This window comes from Cuculus canorus, chromosome 3 (assembly GCF_017976375.1).
Source record: "Cuculus canorus isolate bCucCan1 chromosome 3, bCucCan1.pri, whole genome shotgun sequence".
Lineage (NCBI taxonomy): Eukaryota > Metazoa > Chordata > Aves > Cuculiformes > Cuculidae > Cuculus > Cuculus canorus.
Genome location: NC_071403.1, coordinates 107,660,807 through 107,681,049, shown reverse-complemented (window position 1 = coordinate 107,681,049; position 20,243 = coordinate 107,660,807). Strand labels below are relative to the sequence as shown.

The following is a 20,243-nucleotide window of genomic DNA, read 5'->3' as shown; positions in this document are numbered from 1 at the left end:
TTTTCTTATAATGGTGACAGACGTGAGAACTATTAAAAAACTGTTTCCCCTTTCTTTAGGTCATGACTGTTCAATTCGCTTATGGAATCTCGAAAGCAAGACCTGCATCCAAGAATTTACTGCTCATCGCAAAAAATTTGATGAGTCCATTCACGATGTGGCATTCCACCCCTCCAAATGTTATATTGCCAGTGCAGGGGCAGATGCCCTGGCTAAAGTGTTTGTATGACAGAGTGCTTCTCTTTCAACTCTAGCTTTGTATATATTTAACCAGCTGCGCAAAAGAGAAGTTGAGGGCATGAGTCTTCTTATCCTGCCCTGTAATTCAGAGAATGTTTGTAAGTGTTTAGTTTTGCAGGGTGCTGTTTTCTAAATTGACGTTTGTTCTGGTTTCTGTGAACTCAGCTGGTGCTGAGAGCTTAGAAACTCTCAGTTTCAAATAGCTAAAAAACAAAAGAAATGCTTTTATTTCAGAGGGTGTGAATTTTCGTCCAGGCAGGCCTTGGGTGAAACTAGGTCTATGTATTCTCTATGAATAAAATGGAATACTGGAAAGAAGGGGTCTAATTGCATCAGGGAGTAGGAAAAGAGGGAAACTTCCTAGGATGCTTCTCACTGAGGAATCTTAATGTACTTAAAATTACATCACCTGTAAGAAGTGTCAGTTCACATGCTCATTACCGTGTCATGTGAGAGGCACTTCATCATCCCTTTGTTATTAATAAAGTAGATCTTGTTCAGAGAGCAGTAGCGGATAGTTAATCTGAGCCACCTGGCTGCTAGCCTAAGATAAATGCAATTAAAGGAAAGCAAATTACTAACATAAATTAAAATGCAGTAAAGTTTTTGCTACATCTTCTGTGTTATACAGTAAATATTTAGTTTGCAAAAAAATTTATATAATTTTTTTACAGAGTGCATTAGTGTGTGGCTAGAAGCTGAGCCTTTAATCTAGTCCCAATTAACAACAGACTTGAACCAGTCTGTATATACTGTAGTAGCAGATTTAACTTATTCAGATTTATAATGCTGTTTATTCTTGGAGATCTGCAACAAGACGTTATTGCAAAGCTTTCCAAAGGAGCTGTCCTACAATTTAACTATCAAACATTCATCTCCTCTTTCTGTTCCTGCTAAAAAGGGCATTAAGGATAACAGTGAAATACTTCTTTTTAAACCCGTACCTGATGCTTTGTATGAGTCCTACTAGTGCAATAGGTGCAAACTGTACAAAGTTCCATCCGTTTGAGAGATTCTGCTACTTTTAGAGGTATTACGCAGCTTCACCATTTGTGGAACTTTTTAACTTGTCCGCTTCCCTGGGCATATTGTGCCATTGGTTAGGTTACCTGAAGAATGAGTATTTGTAATTACTCAACAGATGTGCTTTGTTTGTGTACTCAGAGCTTCTCTGTTGATTTGAATGACAAATAGCTTTTAAACCGATCTTTTAGTCTTTTTATCCCTTCTTAAATGAAGGTGAGTTGATTCTTTTCCATTATGTGTTGTCATCACAGTTATTACTGCTCATAAACTTGCAGGTGGTGTTTTCCTCTAATGGGAATGGAAGGCAGAATTTCTGTCGGAGATGATTTCTGGTGCTGATGTGAGTAGGAAGGAACTCAGTGCAACTCTCCCATGTACTGGCCTGAGGTTCAGACTGGAGACTGATAACTGAATCTTTACCTTTAAACTGACACTTTCTAAAAAGGAATCATTGAAAGGTATCAACATAGCATTTGACTGTGTTGTTTCTAGAGTGGCATTCGGGGATGGGACCACATTTGAAGCTAATCTCAGAGTTTAAATCATCTGTATTATTTAGAATAAAAGGTTGACCTGTGATGTTTGAGTCTGCAACACATTATATTTACTAAAATATCCTGGAATACCTTTTTTTTCTCAGAATATCGAGATATGTCACTTCATGGATATGCAATATATTTCCATAGATAAAATTAGAACTTTTACCATGAAGCAGATGACTACAGTAGTAATTCAGATTATTTAGTTTTTATAAAGTGTTTTGGTTATGATGGGAAAGGGGAAACTTGGCTGCAAAACTCAGCATTCAACTTTGTGAGAGTTCTGTGTACTTGACTCATATTCTTTCACTGTCATTATTTTATTTCTTTGAAGAGGAAATTACAAAGATTTATTTGAAAAATTCTAAAAGTTATGTATAGTATATATGTGTATATATATTGTAAACATGTATTAAATGTGTCTAGTATGGGAAGACTCAATGGGTGCATTTTAATGTTTTAGTATTAAGAGTTCTCTTCAGTTTGTGTATACAAAGGGTAATGGTGTGAGTATGAAATGAATGTTGTGCTTTTGCTTACACAATACAATATATAGTTACAGTTGTTTAAATTGCTGTACATAAAACTAATAGGCTGGCATGCTTGTTTTTAAAGACTGTCATTCTGATTACAGTTGGAATGTAAGAAGTGGGTGTTCAAATGTGAATTGAAAAATGTTTCCTTCTCGCTATTGAACTCTTGCTCAAACTGAAAGTGATTTTTTAAGCTGGCAATAGCTAGAGGATGAGGTGCCTTTAAAAAAAAAAAACAAAACAAACAAATGTAGCCTTACAAAGAGGTTGTGGAGTATATATATTTTTGTGCTGGTCTTCATAATTGACGTCAATGTCTTTTTACTGTACTTGCTCACATACCTGTAGGACTGCAGGCTATTGTGCATGAACCTGTCAGATCTTCTGAACATCATCATAGGAGTTAGGGATGAAAATAATTATTTAGGTTATCTAGTCCATCTGCTTGCTAAAGCAGGGTTGTAGACTTGTGCATTTTAATATTATCTTGTTCATTGAGGTTTTATGTATGTTCTAAGCAGTTAGGCTTCCTTTTGAAGATTATTTCAATGTGTATGTCTCACGTACAGGAGGATTTTCATGATGTTTGGTGGTTCTTTTTTGTAACTTCATGCCAGTATTCCAAGCCATGTTTTGTGCCATTTTACGTATTCCTCATTGGCTATGTAATTTGGAACCTGCATGCAGTCAGTGGTTTTAGCTGTATATTTCCATTCCTTTCTACTTTCTTCAAGCTATTTTTAAGTCTGCTCTTTTTACACAACTCTTGTTTTCAGCTTTTAAGCTCAGTTCTCCATATCTTGGTGCCCGCAAAACCATTCCACATGCATAGCTTGTTGGACTTAGTCTGAAGGTCATCTGTTAAGTGTGGGATTTGATTTTTTTTTTTTTTCCCCTGTAACATGATGCTTTTGTGTAGGAAAACCAAATTTTTGGTTTTCTGGCTAGTGTCATACAAACCCAAATCGTATTTCTGTTTTTCTTACAACTATTCTAAATAACTTTGAGCATGGTTGCTTCTCAAGTTTCTTCTTCACTTTCAGTATGTTGTTATGATTCTTTTGCAGATAGATAATTCCGGCTTAATGATTATCCTGGGGTTTATAAACTTTGAACTTCTGATCTCTAAGAGCACTAAATCATTCTTTTTTTTTTTTTAACTTTTTCTGTGCAGTTCTTCCTGGTTCAGTGTAATTGGGAACTTTAGTGAATGTGATCCATACATCTGTTGAAGATGTAAACAAAATGGGACCTAAGGCTTATTTTTGCAGAAAAGCTTTTTTGTGCAGTGTCAGTATGTGGTATTTTACCATTACTATTTTTCCCATATCTAATTTACATAGTACATTTTTTAATGGTTAACTCATAGAAATTTTTGTGTGTGTTAGCCTGTGCTAAGATTTTGATTTTACTAACTAATTTAATGGGAGAATTTTCAGTCCTTCTGTATGTTGAAAATTGGCCTGCTAGGTTTAAATACCCTCATTTCCAGTTTACTTTACTGTGCCGTTTACTTTCACATATTTGATTCAGTTACCAAAACACTTGCACAAAATTCTTCGGAGTAGCCTGGAAGAAGCTCTAGGTATAATTATTCACTCTTAGAGATTGGTAGTGTCTGCATTTATTTTTTTCTCAATGGAAAACTTCTATCACACCAAGTAAAAGATTTTATTACTTTTACAAAAATCACCTGATGAATATTTTGGGTTCTCATTCTTCTTTATTTTGGTAAAATATATTCTTTAGCAAGAAGCCTACAGAACTATATGTTGCATACTATAGGTAATTTTTTAGGCCATTTGTTACATTAAAGCAGTCCCATATGTAATGTCTTTAATTGAGTGTATGATGTTCACCATACAGCTTTGTGCATAGATCATACAACACCATTTTGCAGTTGTGAATTTAAAGTAACCAGAAACTTGTCCTTTTGAATAAATGTACAAGAGATGAAGAACTTAGTTACACCACCTTTTTCGGTATGCCTGTTTGATCACAGATGTATCCCCTTTCCTCACCTCCTTTCTCACATTTTAACAATGTAATTTTGGGGAGCAGCAATTTCCAGAAACTAATGTGCCATTTGAGTAGCGTTTGATCAGCAGAAGTGTTAGTCCATCCCCAAGGAAACAAAAAAACCCTAAAGAAGGCATAGGCATCAGATATGCAAGTTTGAAGGGGTGTTTTAAGGCCTTTCAAGATGTGTATTTGGAAGCATTTGCAGCCTGTGGTTTGGCACTGTCTTTGCAGACTGTCCTTGGGAGCCTGCTTGATAGCTGTGTAAAATATCTAGTAAAACCTGGTAAAACCTAGCAATGTGGGTTGAGTCGTGGAAGGAAATGCAGCCATTGTCATTGTTCCTGTGCCTGTACAAGAGACTATAGCAGTGTTTTCCTTGCAGTCATCTTTGCTGAAGCATCAGGTTTGCAGTCTAACGTAAGTAATTTCTGCAGTGCGAGGGTATCTGCAACTGAGATTATTTATGTTTTTATTTTTAAGGTCTGTAGCAGTGGTCATTTGATTTGTATGCTAAACTGCGAGGGAAGCAGGGAGACTTTTGCTGAACTCTATGAGGCATAGATAGTAGATTAAATGGCCAGAACCGATATGCCATCCATGTGACTGGTATACTATTGGGAGAACTGGGCTTGGGAGAACAGTGTGGCATTTAGATTGATGGTATCACAAATGAAAACATGAAAAGTTTTTTTCAGCTTATTCATTCATCCATTGGTTGCAGGTTGTATGAAGGATAAAATCTAGTTATATATATCCAGACCCCAAATTGTGCACTCTTGTGTCAACATAAAAACTGGAGATTGTTCAGATTTCAAAACCATATCGCTTTAGATGAGGAGATGCAAAGAGCTTTGTAATAGTTTATTACTTAACTTCTAAGAACAGAACTTACTCTCCTGCTAACATAGTCTTCATGCTGGGGACCTAGTTAGGTGAAGGTAAGTTTCTCAGACACTGTAGTGGGGCTACTCTTTTGCTTCTGGGTAAATATTTATTTTAAAAGATAATTGTAGGACCAAGACTTTGTCTCATGATGTCTGTTAGTATTGAACCAAAGCCACAAAATTTGGGAAGCAGAGTAGAATTTTAGGCTTGTTACTCAAGGCTTGTTTTCCTTCAGTCATAATCTACATATTTAATCTATGTTATATACAATGTCAACTGTATGACTTGCTTTATGTTAAACAGCCCATTCTGTAAAAAGTACTCCTTCAGTACTTTCTCATACAAATGAGATATGAATGGGACCAATGGTTCCAGATAATTTGTGACTCACTTTGTACGTATGTCCTTCAGCTTTCTAATGGATAAGATTCATGGGAATTGTGAAAACGTGATGCTGCTTATAATATAGCATTTTAAAACATTCTGAAATTTGTGGCTACTTAGTGGAAATTGTTTTGGACTACATTGTCAAAAATGAAGAAATCAGAATGTTATAGTAGTCCACTTAGGTAGGGTAAATTGTTTTGTATAAAATGTTGCAATATTTGAGTAATTTGAATTTTCTTTGGCATCTGCTGTTGTGGTAAGCATCACAGGGATGTTCAGTGTAGCTGTTAGTATTGAGTGACAGAGAGGAAGCAAGGATTTCTTTGGAAAAATTACTTAACTGTTCCAGGAAGCTCCCTTTTTTCATAAGGATGTGAAGGTGTTGAGAATATTTTATCTAAATCCGATAAAGTGTTTGGTTGAAGAGGGTTACAGTAGGTGCATAGTCTTGACTCTTTCCTCATTGGTGTCTTTTTACCTTAGAGACAAACACCGTTACTGAAACAAGTGACCTGTAAACTGCTAGTCAAAACCTCTGCAATGTTTTTACTGAGCAGGTGAGAAACTGGTGAAAACCATAATGTTAATCCATCCAATTGCATCAGGGATGTTTTACAAGAAGTAACCATGTTGTAAAAGATATTATTACATACAACAGTGCAAATGAACAAACGTGGGGAGTCAAGGGATGGGAACAGTGAAGGTGAGCTTTGTACAAATAGTCCTTGCTCAGGCAGCTGCTCTCGTTCAGCTGGTGGAACTAGTCCCAGGAGGAAGGATGGTGGGAAATAAGATCTTAAACTGATGTTTCTGCCTGTGCTAATGAACATACCTGTTGTGCAGGTTATCTATCGTTTTGATATTTGATTTTTATCTTCCCACTTACATCCTCCTTTAGGTTATATTTTCTTAGAATGTGAAAATCCCATCTGTAGTGGACTCTCATAGTGAGATAAATTTCATAGAGGACTATTGATTTTCTCTTTCAGTATTTTCTGAAGAGTTGTGGAGCTTTAGCTTCAACCCTACTCTTCCCACCACCAAAAGGGTGATTTGTACCTTATTCCTGGTTCATTTAATTCTACTGAGTTATCTCTTACCCCACCTGCTGACTTAATTTTGCTGTTCTAAGTTGTGTTGTGAAAACTTGTGAGTCCTGTATCATTTAAGATGGTTTTGAGAATCTGTATTTCGCTATAGAAGGTGTAAATCCAGATGAGTAGTACAATTTGTGGATTTCAACTGATTTATTGTCAGGAGATATTTGTTGCTGGATGACAAAATCCAGCTGAAGTAAAAAGGCATTTAATAGTAATATATTCTTTTTAGCCCAGCATTCTTCCTGATTGAGTCTGGGTGGTGGTGTTGTGTGTTAAACTAGTTTTGCCCTGCTTGTGCTGCCAAGCCATGTTGTGATCTTGAGAGATCACATCCACATTTAAACCATGCCTGCACGTGTTAAGCTACTCAAAGCCTGATGTTGACATGGTCCTCAAACCCAGTCTACTTGAATTTCCTCAGTTTGAATTGCAGGCTCCCAAAATTACTTCTCTGCTATTTCAAGAAACCCTTGGTCCTTGCAGCAGCGTGTTAGACTCAGATGTTGAGAAAATATTTATGCAGCTGGATTTGTATTATTCTGAAAGGAAAGGGATAATTAGTTGCCAAGCCAAATAATTGCATTATTTTTGATTACTTACTAAAAGCAGCCAAAAACATTGTATAAGGGATAAATGATGGACTTCAAGCTAATATTTTTCCATTAAGAATTTATTTTTTTATTCTTTCTGTCATCAAGATAGTGCTTGTTGAATGTAGCCTTTTTTCCAGATGTATGGCTCCTAGAATTGTTTGCTTGCAGTCAGGCATTTAGAAACATGCAGACGTTTTGAAATCTGTCTCTTATGTGTTAGCACTCTTTCTGGAAATGCAAACCAAGGACGTTATTAGCTAAAAATTTCTTGTACCTTTATAGCCCAAGCAGAATGAAAAGCAATCTTGTGCTATATTTTCTTTGAGTCATACATCTGAAAAAACTTTAGAAGAAAATCTGTAATGGAAGGACTGTTGTTGCTGTAAAATTTTTTGTTGACATTTGTCAGCATATCAACTACCTGCATTGTATTTTGCATAAATATCTTATAATAATTGGGTTTTTTTAAAAAAAAAGGTTAAAAAAAACCCCATAAAATTATTCCAAACATAATTCTTTGCCTTATGGGCTGTAGTTTGGACATTTTGTTGTTGTTTATATCAATATACATTTTCCTCTCTACAAGAATAACTGTTGAACTTAGAGTTACTTGACAGTTCTCTTTTGGAGAAGACACCACAGGTGATAACCACTTAAATGTTAGTAATTACAGTTGCTCCTCTTCTGTTTGTGTCACTTCCATGCCAGACAGTTGGTATGAAAAGGCTACTGTGACTGATACATAAGCAACTAAAGGAAATTAAGACTCCCCTTCAGGATTATGCTGAGGTTATGATTTTGCACGCCAGTTTAGAGTGACTACTTTAGCACAATGTTGGGCTTCAAGTGTCTTGCAGAGTGGTGGATCCAAATGAGAAATATCTACTTGTTGAGTAATAGTCTGCTTGTCAGTTTGTGTATGGCTCAGTACAAGGTTGTATCAGAATTTCAGTGTCACCAAATTACCCTATTTAAATGCTACTGTCGTACAAAAGTGAATTTAACAAAAGTTAAATTAAATGAGAAGTTCTGTTTTCTAACTTGGGGAGGAAATAGTTTTCTTGGGAATAAGAATCCATAAGATTCGTGTATTCCGCGATTTCAGAAAGGCTTCTTAATTGTGGGATATAAGAAAAGTGAAAAAGTGATTCATTCTCCAAAGATTTGATAAGTCTTTATAATAAAAAATATAAATTTTTGCTTTAAATGAAAATGCTTCTTCAAACGCTTAATATTAAACTTCTTACTGAAATTCAATATGAATACCTAAAACGGCAAAGATGGAAAAATTAGAGGGAGATTATTTTGAAACACACTTGTATATTTTTGAGCTTCTCAGTTGCAGCCCTGAAGTTTTTCTTTTTCACTGTAATTCATACTTTGTGAAACTTCTTGGATAGGTTATATTTAAAGCTACACTCACTTGCCTGAATAAGCCAAGTAAATATTTTGTCATTAAAATTATATAGATCTGCTTATGTTAGTGTGCCATTTAAAATGAGACCACATCGAGGTAACCATGCAGGTATTTGTATTGGTATGACAGTAGTGAAGTGGGGTAGCTGTATACTGTACCCGCATTCTGTGCTGAGCAAAAATCACATGGACTTCCAGATATAAGCAATGGTTTTTAAGAGCAGCTTTATTTAATGTTACAGCAGCAAGTGAGTGTCATTTGTACCATATAATTATGTAAATTGGGTGCTAATAAATACTATTTTTCAACATTTTGTATTGTGTTCATAATTCTGCTAGGAGGAGTAAGTGCACTCGGACTAGGACAAGTAGACATGCATTTGGAGAGGCATGAGGTAACTTCATGTGAACTTCCTCTTGAACTGTGCAAAGCATTACCATTCACAGTAGTTTATCGGGTTTTGTCATCTCCGTATGTCTTGGTTTTGTACTGCTCTGCTGTCTTGACACTCTTGGCACCCAACATCTTTCCGTGCACTTAGGCGGACAGTGCCCAATATCTTCATGGGCTGAACAGAACAGGCACACCGAGTGCTACTGTGCAGGAGCTGGTCTGTCAGCTGTGCATTGATCTCAGCAAGGCACGGGGTTCTGCCCTTGGGGAGAGGATGAGGGAGAGCAAACCACAAATCACAGATGGTAGTTGTGTTGCTATGGGAAAATGCTCAGAACGGCACTGTTGAGGGGGTGGTATGGGAACCTACACAGAAGTGAGCAGAACAACTTCTTAGTGAGTCCATCCTGTTTTTTCTAAACTGGTAGGTGGGATAAATGAAGTTCTCATCTCCTTTCCATGGTAGGTAAAATAACCCTTCTGATTTAGTCCTACTCATCTTCCCTCCTTATATGAAAAGAAGAATTGCTTTAGGAAATGACAATATGATTTGTGTTCACCCCAGTGTTCTGCCTCCAGAAAGGGTCATCAGAAGATTCCTGAGGTGGAGAGAAAGAATATTTCACAAACAATGTAGAACTGACCCTTCCATATGCGAAGCCTTCCTAACATCCTTGTGGATTTGCCTATGAACAAGATGTGCTCATAATGATTTGAGAAAATTGAGTGTATTCTCTTCAGCTGTATGGTGAAAATTTTAACTACTGTTTCTGTTTGTGCTTCAGAGGAAGTTATTTCTATGAGTGAGTATTGGAGTTCTTGAACTGCATTATCAGAGTTTTTATTAGAAATCAGAGGAGTTAAACATGTCAAGAAAAACAACATGCTCCTTTTGCCATTCAGAATGACTGAAAGCTGATTGTGAGTGATGTAGCTGATGCAGCGCTAAAACCTGCAATACCCTTCAGTTTAAGATTTTAACAAGGGTAAACAAGACTGTTTTGAGGAATTTGAGGCACTTAGCTATATAAATGTAGGCTTATGGTGTTTTCAGTATATAGGTGATTTAGGAAATGCAGATTGCCTCATACTATCTTAAGACTTCTCAAACTGAGTTGGGAATGGAAAAGAAAAGGGATCAATTTTTTTTCATAATGACAAAGAATGATAGTGACTTTGTTCAACCATGAAATAATATAAGGTATGTGTACCACAGAAGACTGCCTTAGGTTAGGTGTTTAGGTAATATTTACTGTTTGCTTTGACTTGCTAAGTAGATAATGTGGATAATTTTCTGTGGAGTTTACAAGTAGGGTGTTAGATCCACTGAGGACATTATGATTGGGTTGATCCTGTCTGGATGCTTAACCCCAGAGCTTTCCTGGTTACTGGAAGAGTTCCCTTCATGTGCTGGAGAGCCGTCGGGGAGAGACACAAGGAGGAAGGGATAGTTGGTCTGCCCAGCTGTCAGAAAAGCTGTCATGGAGAAACTCTCCTCTTGCTGAACCAGCAAAGCAGCAGCAGCTGAGGAGCAAGACAGTGACATGGTAGGCAATGGCTGCTGTGCAGGCTGGCACAGTGACAGCAGAGGTGCCGAGTGTCCCACTTCTGGACCAGCAAGGTTAAGGTACTGTTGGGAAACATGGCCTTGAGGTACCTCTCTCTGAAGAGATGGTTGAAATGTGAATTGAACTTTTCACCAGAAGTGTGACTAGCTGATGCTGGAGTTAAAGGCAAAAGGTTCTGACGTGGAGCTTCCCCAAAGCTTTCAGAGCATGGACATCAGTATTTATTTCCAGACGGGTGTTCTGCATTGTGATTGCTGAGCAGTGATAACACACCAGCCCAGCTCCTGAGTGCAAAGACACTTTTTTCCTAGGGAGAGGGTAATCAGACAACTCCCTTTTGACTATGTATCTGGTGACGAGTTCAGACAGCTCCCAGCCCTGGTTGGCTGACTGCCTCCAAGTCCAACCCTTTTGTGCCCTTCTCTTTTGGATTCCTCAGCCAGACAGCAGGTTCCACCACACTGCTCAGGCATCTGAAACTAAGTGGCCCAGCATCAAGCATCTGGACATCTAGATCCTCTTTGATATGGCCCTGCACCTCAAAAGTGTGTAGAGAGGGCATTGATTTTTTTTACAGCTTCTAAAAGAAGTCTAGTTCCAAATAAGACATGATCTTGCAGACCTGGGGAAGTACATATGATTTTGATGCCTTTCAGCCATTAGACTCTGAAAGACTAATTCATGCGATAGGTAATTTAGTCCTTCCTCTGCTAGCTCGCTCTTAGGCTTTTTTCAGCTTAGCATGTAAAAGGATGACATTGAAACACCTGAAGCTATACCAGCCTTACTAGGGCTTCCATAATCTAGTAAATACCTCAGCTGTGTTTTAGAAACTAAAATGGCATGGACCATATTGGTGTTTATTTTTAAACACGTATGAGGCGACATGTACTGCATATGCCTTTGAGACAATTTTATTGCAAAAGATATAGCAACTTGTACTGATGAATTCAAAATAGCTTTTATATGTTACAGAAGGAGTTCTGCTGCTTTCTTCAAACAAATACACCCTCTCAAACATTTATGAACATTTATACATGTTATCTTGTTTTTTAATAAAACAGGATTTAGAGACTTAAGTAGATGGCAAGTATTTTGATTGCTATGAAAGGTAAAGGTTAAGAGGAGTGTGTTCTGTGCTGATTAATTTGATTCTGTTGTTAATGGAAAGATGTATTTTTACAAGTTTTGAGTCTTATGCGTGAGTTTATAGTGTTTATGAATAGGATATCTAAGTTTAGATGCCAGTCAGATTAAACCTTCAACCAATTCCACACTTCGAGATCCAACAACTTTGACATCATCCCAAGAAGTTAATAAAAATGCATATTGGCAACCAAGCACCGTAGTTGTTCTGTGAAGTTAAGATAAACCATTTAAACCATAACAAACCCTGCAGTGCCCTTTATAAGTGCTTGACACAGAAAAGGTAGCTGTGCATCTTCCCTGTGAAAGAGCATTTGAAAGCTCATTGCTTGAAGTTTTAGCTTTTGGGAGAATTTAAAATGCATGTGCTTAAAAAACACTTATGGCTCTGACTGTTCCTGAAAGTCTTGGCCACCTGTGCTGTGCTTTTGGCAGAGCACAAGTGAAACATTGGGAAGTCTCTGCAGAGTACCAGTCTTCTGAGCTGCAAGAGTCTGGCCAGTATGGCTGTTGCATTAAAAATTAAACCATGATATTAAGAGTAGCTAAAATTTAAAATGTAGGTCTTTTTCTCAGGTAGCCCCAAATTAAACCCCAAGACAATAAATCTGGTGTCTGAACTGAAGTCCCCAGTACGTTCAGTTTATGCATTTGCATTTTGTCCAGCCCATGTAATGTCCCTTGTTCACAGAGGAAGGTACTTTCAACAGAATAGTAGTGAGGGATGTGGATCAGGAGATGGCGGTATCAGGGGTTGCTCGGCTTCTACTTAACTCTATTAACTCTCGATCTTTACTTTTTTCAAGCCAAGAGGCTATTGCTGTGGAAGTGCAGCAGGACAGATTAATGTTAAAAACTCTGTATAAAAATACATTTATGTCTCTGTTTTGATTTTTTTTTTGTAAGTTGACAGTGCCCTGAACTTCTGTCTTGGTAGCATCATTGTATGATGATGTTCAGTTAAAGCTGCATTTGAATGTTTCTTCTAAGAGGAAGGAAGACCTGAACCTTCCCCGTGTAAACCCACTGTTTCATCCAGGGTTGGTTTTGATAACCCCTTGAGAGGACCCCAGTCTGGCTTATGTAACCACACCAGGGAGATCATGCAGAATCTGCTGTTCTCACTTAGTTTGCATTATGCTTACGTAATTGGTAATTCTTGAGCTACTTCAGTCATGTTTCTGAACAATTTAAGAAGTTGCGCTACTTTTGTCCACAGAAAGGGGTCTCTATTATGAGAATTTACTCCAACTGATATTTTTATGTAAATAATAAACATCCTGGGGCATGGTTATTAAACTAGGAACGCTATTAAACTTAGTTTGCAAGTAAGATGTAAAATTTGGATTTTAATTTCTTCCCATTTCCTGTTAGTTCCACAAGTTCCTCCTGATGCATTATGGCTTTGATAGCTATAAGGTGTATGAACACGGGCATTTCTATTGCGTCTGAAACTTCATCCCTTTCCTGCAATAACTTCACTTAATGAATATGTTTTCTTAAATTATACTGGATAGAAACATAACCAGCAACTGCTGCTTCCTAATTAAAGTGCAGTTCCTTTGACGTCCTTGATAAGTCACTCCTCTTTTCCTGGCTAGTGATACAGCTAGCTCTTCATTTCAGAAACAACCATGCAGAGCTGTAGTAGGTTAATTTATAAATCAATCCATAAAAGAGAAGTCAAATTTGAAGTCCCAAATTATTAGTCTTAAATCCTAATAATGGCTCTTGAATAGTTCTTCTCACCCTAGAGACTGCTGCAAGCTGTTTCGAGCTGTAGTTTAATGATACAGCACTGGGTCTCAAATGCTTTTCTAATTGCGAGCAACTTAAATCCATATTTTGTCTCAATTTCCTGTCATGGCAGCTTTCCTGCAGTCCTGCAAGCCTTGAGCCATGCAAGAGTAGAGCAAGAGAGCTAAGGGGCAAGACAATTATCAAATAATAATCCAGTGCTATAGGAGATTAGATTCCAGTTCCTATGTGTTGGCTGCTTTGTGGATTTGGGGCTTTATTTACTGGGGTTAACAAATGGTTATAGGGTCCTGCAGCTTGACTCTTTCCTCTCACTTGCCTCCCAGTCTCCGGGTTTGGATAAATTGCAGTGTTTGAGTTTACACTAGCTGAAGCTTAACTTGCTGGCAAGAGACCTGAATGGAGAGGATGCCTGCTTTTAAGAAGGTACTCATATTCGAGTTATGTCCCTCCACAAAAAAAGAAAAAAATGTGTGGTTCTTCAGCCCTGATCTGGGTGTCATCTTTTGGGCAGTGCCACAAGAGGTGCTTCTGCCGCAGCAGCTGTGCAGTGTGGCTGCCTCTTGAAGGGATCTGGCCACGTCAGGAAGCAGGCAGTACCTACTAAGGAGATGGTGTGTGCCCAAAGGTAGGAATCGGACAAGCTGGGGCTCTATACTTGAAGCTGCTTTTCAAGCAGCTCCGCTTATTTCCTCCATGTTTACTGCCTCTTTCACTGTCCATCCAAATCGGAGTTTCTGAAGCCTGCAAGGAAAAAAAAAAAATCAACAGTCTACAGAGCATTATCATGCATAGGGACAGAGCTGCAATCAGCCTTGCTGACTGGAAAGTGCCAGAGAAAAACACCTCCAGTGTTTCTTGAACTGAGGGCATGGCATTACTCCTGTGGCACTTGGTGTGCCTTCAGCATGGTGACTGAGGGTCCTGCCTTGCTCCAGTTTATCAGTTCCGTGGCTGGGAATTGAATTCTGTGCAAATGTTTCGGATGATCTCATTAACAAAGTGGTAGAGGTTGTCAAATTCATCCACAAAGAAGGAATGCTCCTTATCAGGGTCCGTTGCTATTGCTTCCAGTTCATCTTGGGCTGCCCAGGCAACTCCGATGGAGTAAGCTATAACTCCTGGAAAGAAACCAAGAATTTAGAATGAACATAAAACTTGTCTTTGCATTAGGTTTGATTTAACACCAATACTACAAATGTAGTTGTCGACCACAAAAACGTGGGTAGTGAGTCACAAGGCTCGCTCGCTTTCTGTATAAAAATGGCATTTTAAAGTTGGAAGAAAGGCCTAGTTTGTGCTTTCGAAGTATCTTTTACCAATAGCAAAAAGGTTTAATCGGTAGTAAAGCTTCTGTCTGGGTCTGAACAACAGACTCCTGAACAACGAGTTCTTGTTCCAATGCAAATGTCATACAATTGCGTTGGAAGATGTATGACTATCCTGACTGGAAAGCTAAAGAAAGCTTCATGTGTTACCTCTTATTAGAGCTCAATGAGACCCCTGGGTGAGGCATTACTCTTTGTTCATAAAGTTTCTTCCAGTGCCTTCAAATCATACCAAACTGACCTAAGATGAACGCTGAGGCAGGGAGAGCAGGTAGTGAAAGAAGAGCTTACCGTTTTGGTGAGCTGCCAGGGCCGGCACTCTGACATCATCATAAGACCTGCCATCGGTAATGAGAATCATTATCTTTCTTTTGTTGGGTTTGGATTTGCTGAACAGCTCCTCTAAGGCATAGGTGATCGCTGCTCCCGTGCTGGTCCCACCACTCCAGTAACTGATCCTTTTAATAGCACTCAGCACGTCCTGCTTTGTGCTGTACTTGTCAAAGCTGAACTCGAGCCTTTGCTCATAGGTGTACTGAACAGCTCCGATGCGGGTGTCCGTGTCTGAAATCTCGAACTCCTTGCTAATATTGGCTACGAACTGGAGGACTGTGCGGAAATTGCTGGTGCCGACGCTGCTGGAGCCGTCAATTACGAAACCAATGTCAGCTGAATTGAGGCACGTCTTGCTGCAAACCAGCCGATCGGTGTCGCAGACCCGCTTCACCAAGGGCTGGACCACCTTGTGTAGGCTGAACCAGCTGGGAACATTGATGGAATAGAAACCGTTTGTCCTGCACACTGCCTGCATGGCAACACAAGAATGAACACAATGGAAATTCAGTCGTTTCGTTTCAGCTGGGGTAGGTAGCTGGATTGTAAGTACAGGCTCCTGGAAAGAGCAGTGGTGGAGTCTGAAGTGGCCTCTCCTTCAGTCACCATCTGCTTTCCTGGGAAATGATGTCAATGTAACATCACAGATACTTGCGTAACGAGACAGTTTTTTCCTGCCTGTTTTTTTTTTTTTAAAGCTGTGGGATGGAGCTTATATTATAGTAGTGAAAGAACCGTAATAAGCAAGTTTGCCACCTGTCAGGCTTTTTTAGCTGACATATATTGTTCTTAGAAAAAGCATCCAAATCCCAAAGCTGCTGTTAGAGTGGCTCCAGTGGGCATTATGGGAGCCTGTGTGTTTGCCAAGTGGCAACTTCAGCCCCCATTGTTCAGAGGAAAGTTTTGCCTGCTGAGAAACCCTACTACCTTGAACTGAAACCTGGGACTAAAGCTGGATTATCCTTGGCTCATACCCTACAAAGCAGAAAAAAACCAAAGACCTTTTGGTGAAAATGCAAAAAGCCCATAGAGATTTCCCATAAAAATCACTAGTTTTTATAAGCAAACATGCAACAAATGTGTGGGAGGCTTCTGTAGGGTTAGGGGAAATGAAGTGTTGGTGGGAAGTAGGGGTGGCACAGAGGAGGGAGCAGGAGAAGTCAAATGTGCTGGAGGTAGAAAGTTGGAACAGGCTGGATCAAATAGCCCTTGGCTTTAGCACCTTTTAAATGCTAATACCACTGGTCTCTAGGTGAGAATATTTTGTTAAGTCAGGCTCTATCTATCAACATTATGTGTCTGAGTGTTTTAAAAGACCAAAGCACTGTTTTCTTGGTGCCTGATCTTGACTTGTTTAGAAGCTAACGGCTCCAAGGGAGTTACAGTTCCCACCAGTCTGGGCTCCTCATCATGCCTTCCTCTCACTTGCTTTCACTGTTTTGCTGTTATTTTAGCATTACTATGCACCAGTATCAAGCCATTGTTCCCTTTTTACCTTCCTATTCTAAGCCCACACTATTCCCACTTCTGCTGTGCCTCTATCAGATTTGCAGAGACTCACTGTAGCTTTGCCCTTTTAAAAACATTAAATGCAAATGAGACTACAATCCAATTAAATGCTGACCGGAGACAGCGCAGCTCTGGAGCAGCTCTGCAGCTCATGGGAGATTATTTCATGTCAAAGCAACACAGCTGAAATGGGGATCTGTTTTCTGAGAATACTAGATAACTTGACCCTGCTTCCTGAGCCCCTCCTGGTCTGGCACTTGGTACATTACCTCCTGCTGCAACTGGGTCCCAGCTTTCCCTGAAGCACTGTTGAGCTGGCAGCTACTATTAGTGCCAAATACAAATCATTCTAGGCTAGCATTCTCTTTTTATTTTTGGTGCACATGGCAGGGTTTACTCTTTTTCTAAGAGCTACTGTGAAGTCAGTAGCAGCAGAATAAAGAAAAAAAACAACAAAAAAAACAAAAAAAAAAAAAAACAAAACCAGAAAAACAACCTGCATCAGATTAACAGAAGAAAAAAAGTGTTTGAGTTATCCAGCACAGCTGGACAACTGGGATGTGCACCTGTGTTCCATATATTTGCATCTATGGAACCTATGTTTGTAGAAGCAACACTGACATTAAGTTGACAGGGCTCCTCTGTCTTTGCTGAGTGAGAGATGCATAGCAGGAGGCCCATGGAAAGCTCAGGCTGTGATTGTGCTTGTCCATACTACTGTATATTCAGAAGGCCTCTTATCTCAGTACAACTGTGGGCTTGTGCCAATGTTTAGTCAGTAAAATGCCATTTGCTCCTTGATGCACCTCAAACTAGAACTTTACTGACTTCATCCCCTTTCTGACTTCAGCACTGCTGCCTGCCTTTTCATGTGGGAGACTCAAGACAATATGAGCAGGACAAGAAATAACCACAAGTTGTAAGAAAGAAAGGGAAAAGCCTTGAATGAAATAGCTTGGAAAATGTGGAGTCAGAAATAAGCTTCTGGCTAGAGCCCAGCCCAGTAATTACCTTGTCCACAAAGTTTGGTTCAACAATTCTCTGCTTTTCACTTTCAGCAGCTGCTTCAATAGTGACAAAGAAAATATTGATCCCTGATTCTCTGGCCAGCCTAGAAGCCTCTTCCACTCGGTCGGTTGGCCACCCATCTACCATCACTACAACCACATTTGGTGCTCCACCTCGGTTTCCATTAGCATCCAAAAAGAAGTTTTTGTTGACAAATGAAAGTGCCTTCCCTGGAATAAAAGAGGACTCATGAGAGTGAGTTACAGGTTTGAAAACTACCTGACAATATCTCATGCAATGGTAGGCAGAAGGCTGATTCAAGTGTTTGAACCCTGCTGACAGTTGGGGAAAGTAGTTTCTGAGACTTTGTGTGCAAGAGAGGAGGTCACTCCTGATGGTGCCAGTGCTTCCTGGACCCTTCTGTGCCCATGTGCTGAACCCCATTAACCCCCTCCCTGTGTCCCAGAAGGGCTGGAGGTGACAAACTGGGTTAGCAAGGATCCCTGACTCGTTGGTGGGACCTACCCATGAGGAGAAAGGTAGATTCCATTTGTGAGGGACATGCAGCGCCCTGGACCAGCACAGGTAAGTTATGATGGGAGCAGTTATGCCCCCCCACCAGACCCGTCCTTGTGTTGAGCATCATTTGGTCACAGTTTCTGTACCCAGTGAGGAGGTGTAGGCTTGTTACAACCCAGGCTCTGGAGCCCTCCCTGAGCTGAGGGTGTGCAAGCAGCCTATCACCTACCAACATTGGAAAGTCCACCTTTCTGTGAGATTTTCTCAATGGCGTTTCTCAGGTCTTTGGAGTTGGCATAAGTTTTTAAGTTAAATTCTGTGGAAGGGTCATCACTGAAAGAAGAAATGAGAGAAATTGTCAGGTTTGCACTTCACATGCCAAAATGCAAACACCGTAGGACCTGTCTGTGCTTTATGGCTCTTAGGTGCAAGCAGGAGTGAGACCATTGGCATGCGTCAGCCACAGAGCTACAGCTGCCTGAGTGTGTGGTTGTGCCCCACAGCAATGGGAGTGGCTGCACAAGAAGCTCTTACCCATACTGAATGATGCCCATCAGAGGACCAGTGCTGCCGATGCCAAGAGCTTGAGCTACGTTGCCAAGGAACTGCTTCTGGAGCTGAAAGCGACGTTTACCAATGCTCCAGCTCCCGTCCATCAAGAAGGACAGGTCAACCTTGCAATCTGAGGAGAGACACAGAAACACGCAAAATATATTTTGGGTTCTCTCCGATAGCTGTGCTTCTCGTGAGGGCTAAAGGCTTAAGAAGCCAACATCCAGCAACTACGCCAGCTGAGCAAGCTCTACCAAAAAGCCTTTGTCAAGGATGAGTTACAGTCAGGGGCTCAAGTCTGTCCTGCTCATTGGTGAACGTGGTCATTGCCGTGATTTTCTCCCATATAATATCCAACGCAGACGGGTGATGGCAGGACAACTAGCAGTCCTCAAGGGTCAGTCCAGGACCACCGCATTTTGGGGCTAAGGAGGAGAGGTAAGCTGTGAAGGAGCAAGCTGGCTCATGTCTCGTGCCTTCAGAGCAGCAGCTTGGGTTTGGCTTGCTTTGTTCATGGCCCAGAGGTGACCTTTGGATTATTTTTCAGGCTGGCCACCTGCAGAGCACAGGCTACAGGGATCTCTTTGGTTATGCTTTTGTGGGCTTAACTGGTATGATAGATATAACAAGAACAGTTCTTCACATACTGTGTTAGTGCTGTTCAGAGGAGAGGGAAGATCCACTTAGTTCCATAAATGTATGATGCTGGGATCTGTCCCAGGGCGAAGGACATTGTTGGGTCTCTTCAAGAAGCTGTTGACAGCAGTCCCAGCAATGCTGTGCTTCTGAGTGAGAATCGTTTGGCGACTTCATTCTGGGCTGGAGCAAACATCAGGGATGATGATTCGTTTGGTGCCTTCACACTGAGTGGGGCTCTTTTCACATGTAGCTGTAGGCTTCTACCTGCATCCGCGGCAGCAGTGTGCTGCTGTGTGTTGCATCCCTGGGCTGAAAGCTATATTCTAGAAAATTGACACCTGCACCCTGACAAACTCTAATTACACAGATGAACCTGATCTTTGTGCTTCTGCAAATGCTGTCTTCATCAGTGCAAGCCTGCTTTTACTTCTCTGCAGGTTAGTCATAAAACATTCATCAGTTGGACTGCAACCAGGAGCAGGATCAGAATGTGGCTTAACTAGAGCGCTAATTAACATTTTCCCCCCTCCAGTGCCCGGGTCATCGTCATCTCTTGATTTCCCTCCAATGATGCCTCCTACCAATCAGACTGTCCAAAATAGTGTGTTTTAATCATTAGGTAGCCTGAAGGCTACAAAGCACCAATTGTTCTTACTGGCTTATGCAACTGCCGCCCATCTCATTACCTTCAATTTTTTTCTCCCGTAGCTGTCTGTTTTTCTAGTTTCAATAATACTGAATTATAGAA

General features: G+C 40.1%; 2 protein-coding genes across 10 annotated transcripts in view; one reads left to right on the top strand and one right to left on the bottom strand.

Annotated features, from left to right (window-relative positions):
- STRN (striatin) overlaps positions 1–4,019 on the top strand; it is a 72,100-nt gene extending 68,081 nt beyond the window's left edge. For all 7 annotated transcript variants that reach the window (XM_054063560.1, XM_054063559.1, XM_054063562.1 and 4 more), the window contains one exon: positions 60–4,019. In XM_054063560.1, the coding sequence (XP_053919535.1) occupies positions 60–229 (170 nt within the window). In that variant the 3' untranslated portion in view covers positions 230–4,019. The remainder of the gene's footprint in view (positions 1–59) is intronic.
- VIT (vitrin) overlaps positions 3,481–20,243 on the bottom strand; it is a 62,633-nt gene continuing 45,870 nt past the window's right edge. For all 3 annotated transcript variants that reach the window (XM_054063567.1, XM_054063568.1, XM_009559345.2), the window contains 5 exons: positions 18,839–18,986; positions 18,534–18,637; positions 17,789–18,015; positions 15,227–15,740; positions 3,481–14,728 (listed from right to left, as the gene is read on the bottom strand). In XM_054063567.1, the coding sequence (XP_053919542.1) occupies positions 14,550–14,728; positions 15,227–15,740; positions 17,789–18,015; positions 18,534–18,637; positions 18,839–18,986 (1,172 nt within the window). In that variant the 3' untranslated portion in view covers positions 3,481–14,549. The remainder of the gene's footprint in view (positions 14,729–15,226; positions 15,741–17,788; positions 18,016–18,533; positions 18,638–18,838; positions 18,987–20,243) is intronic.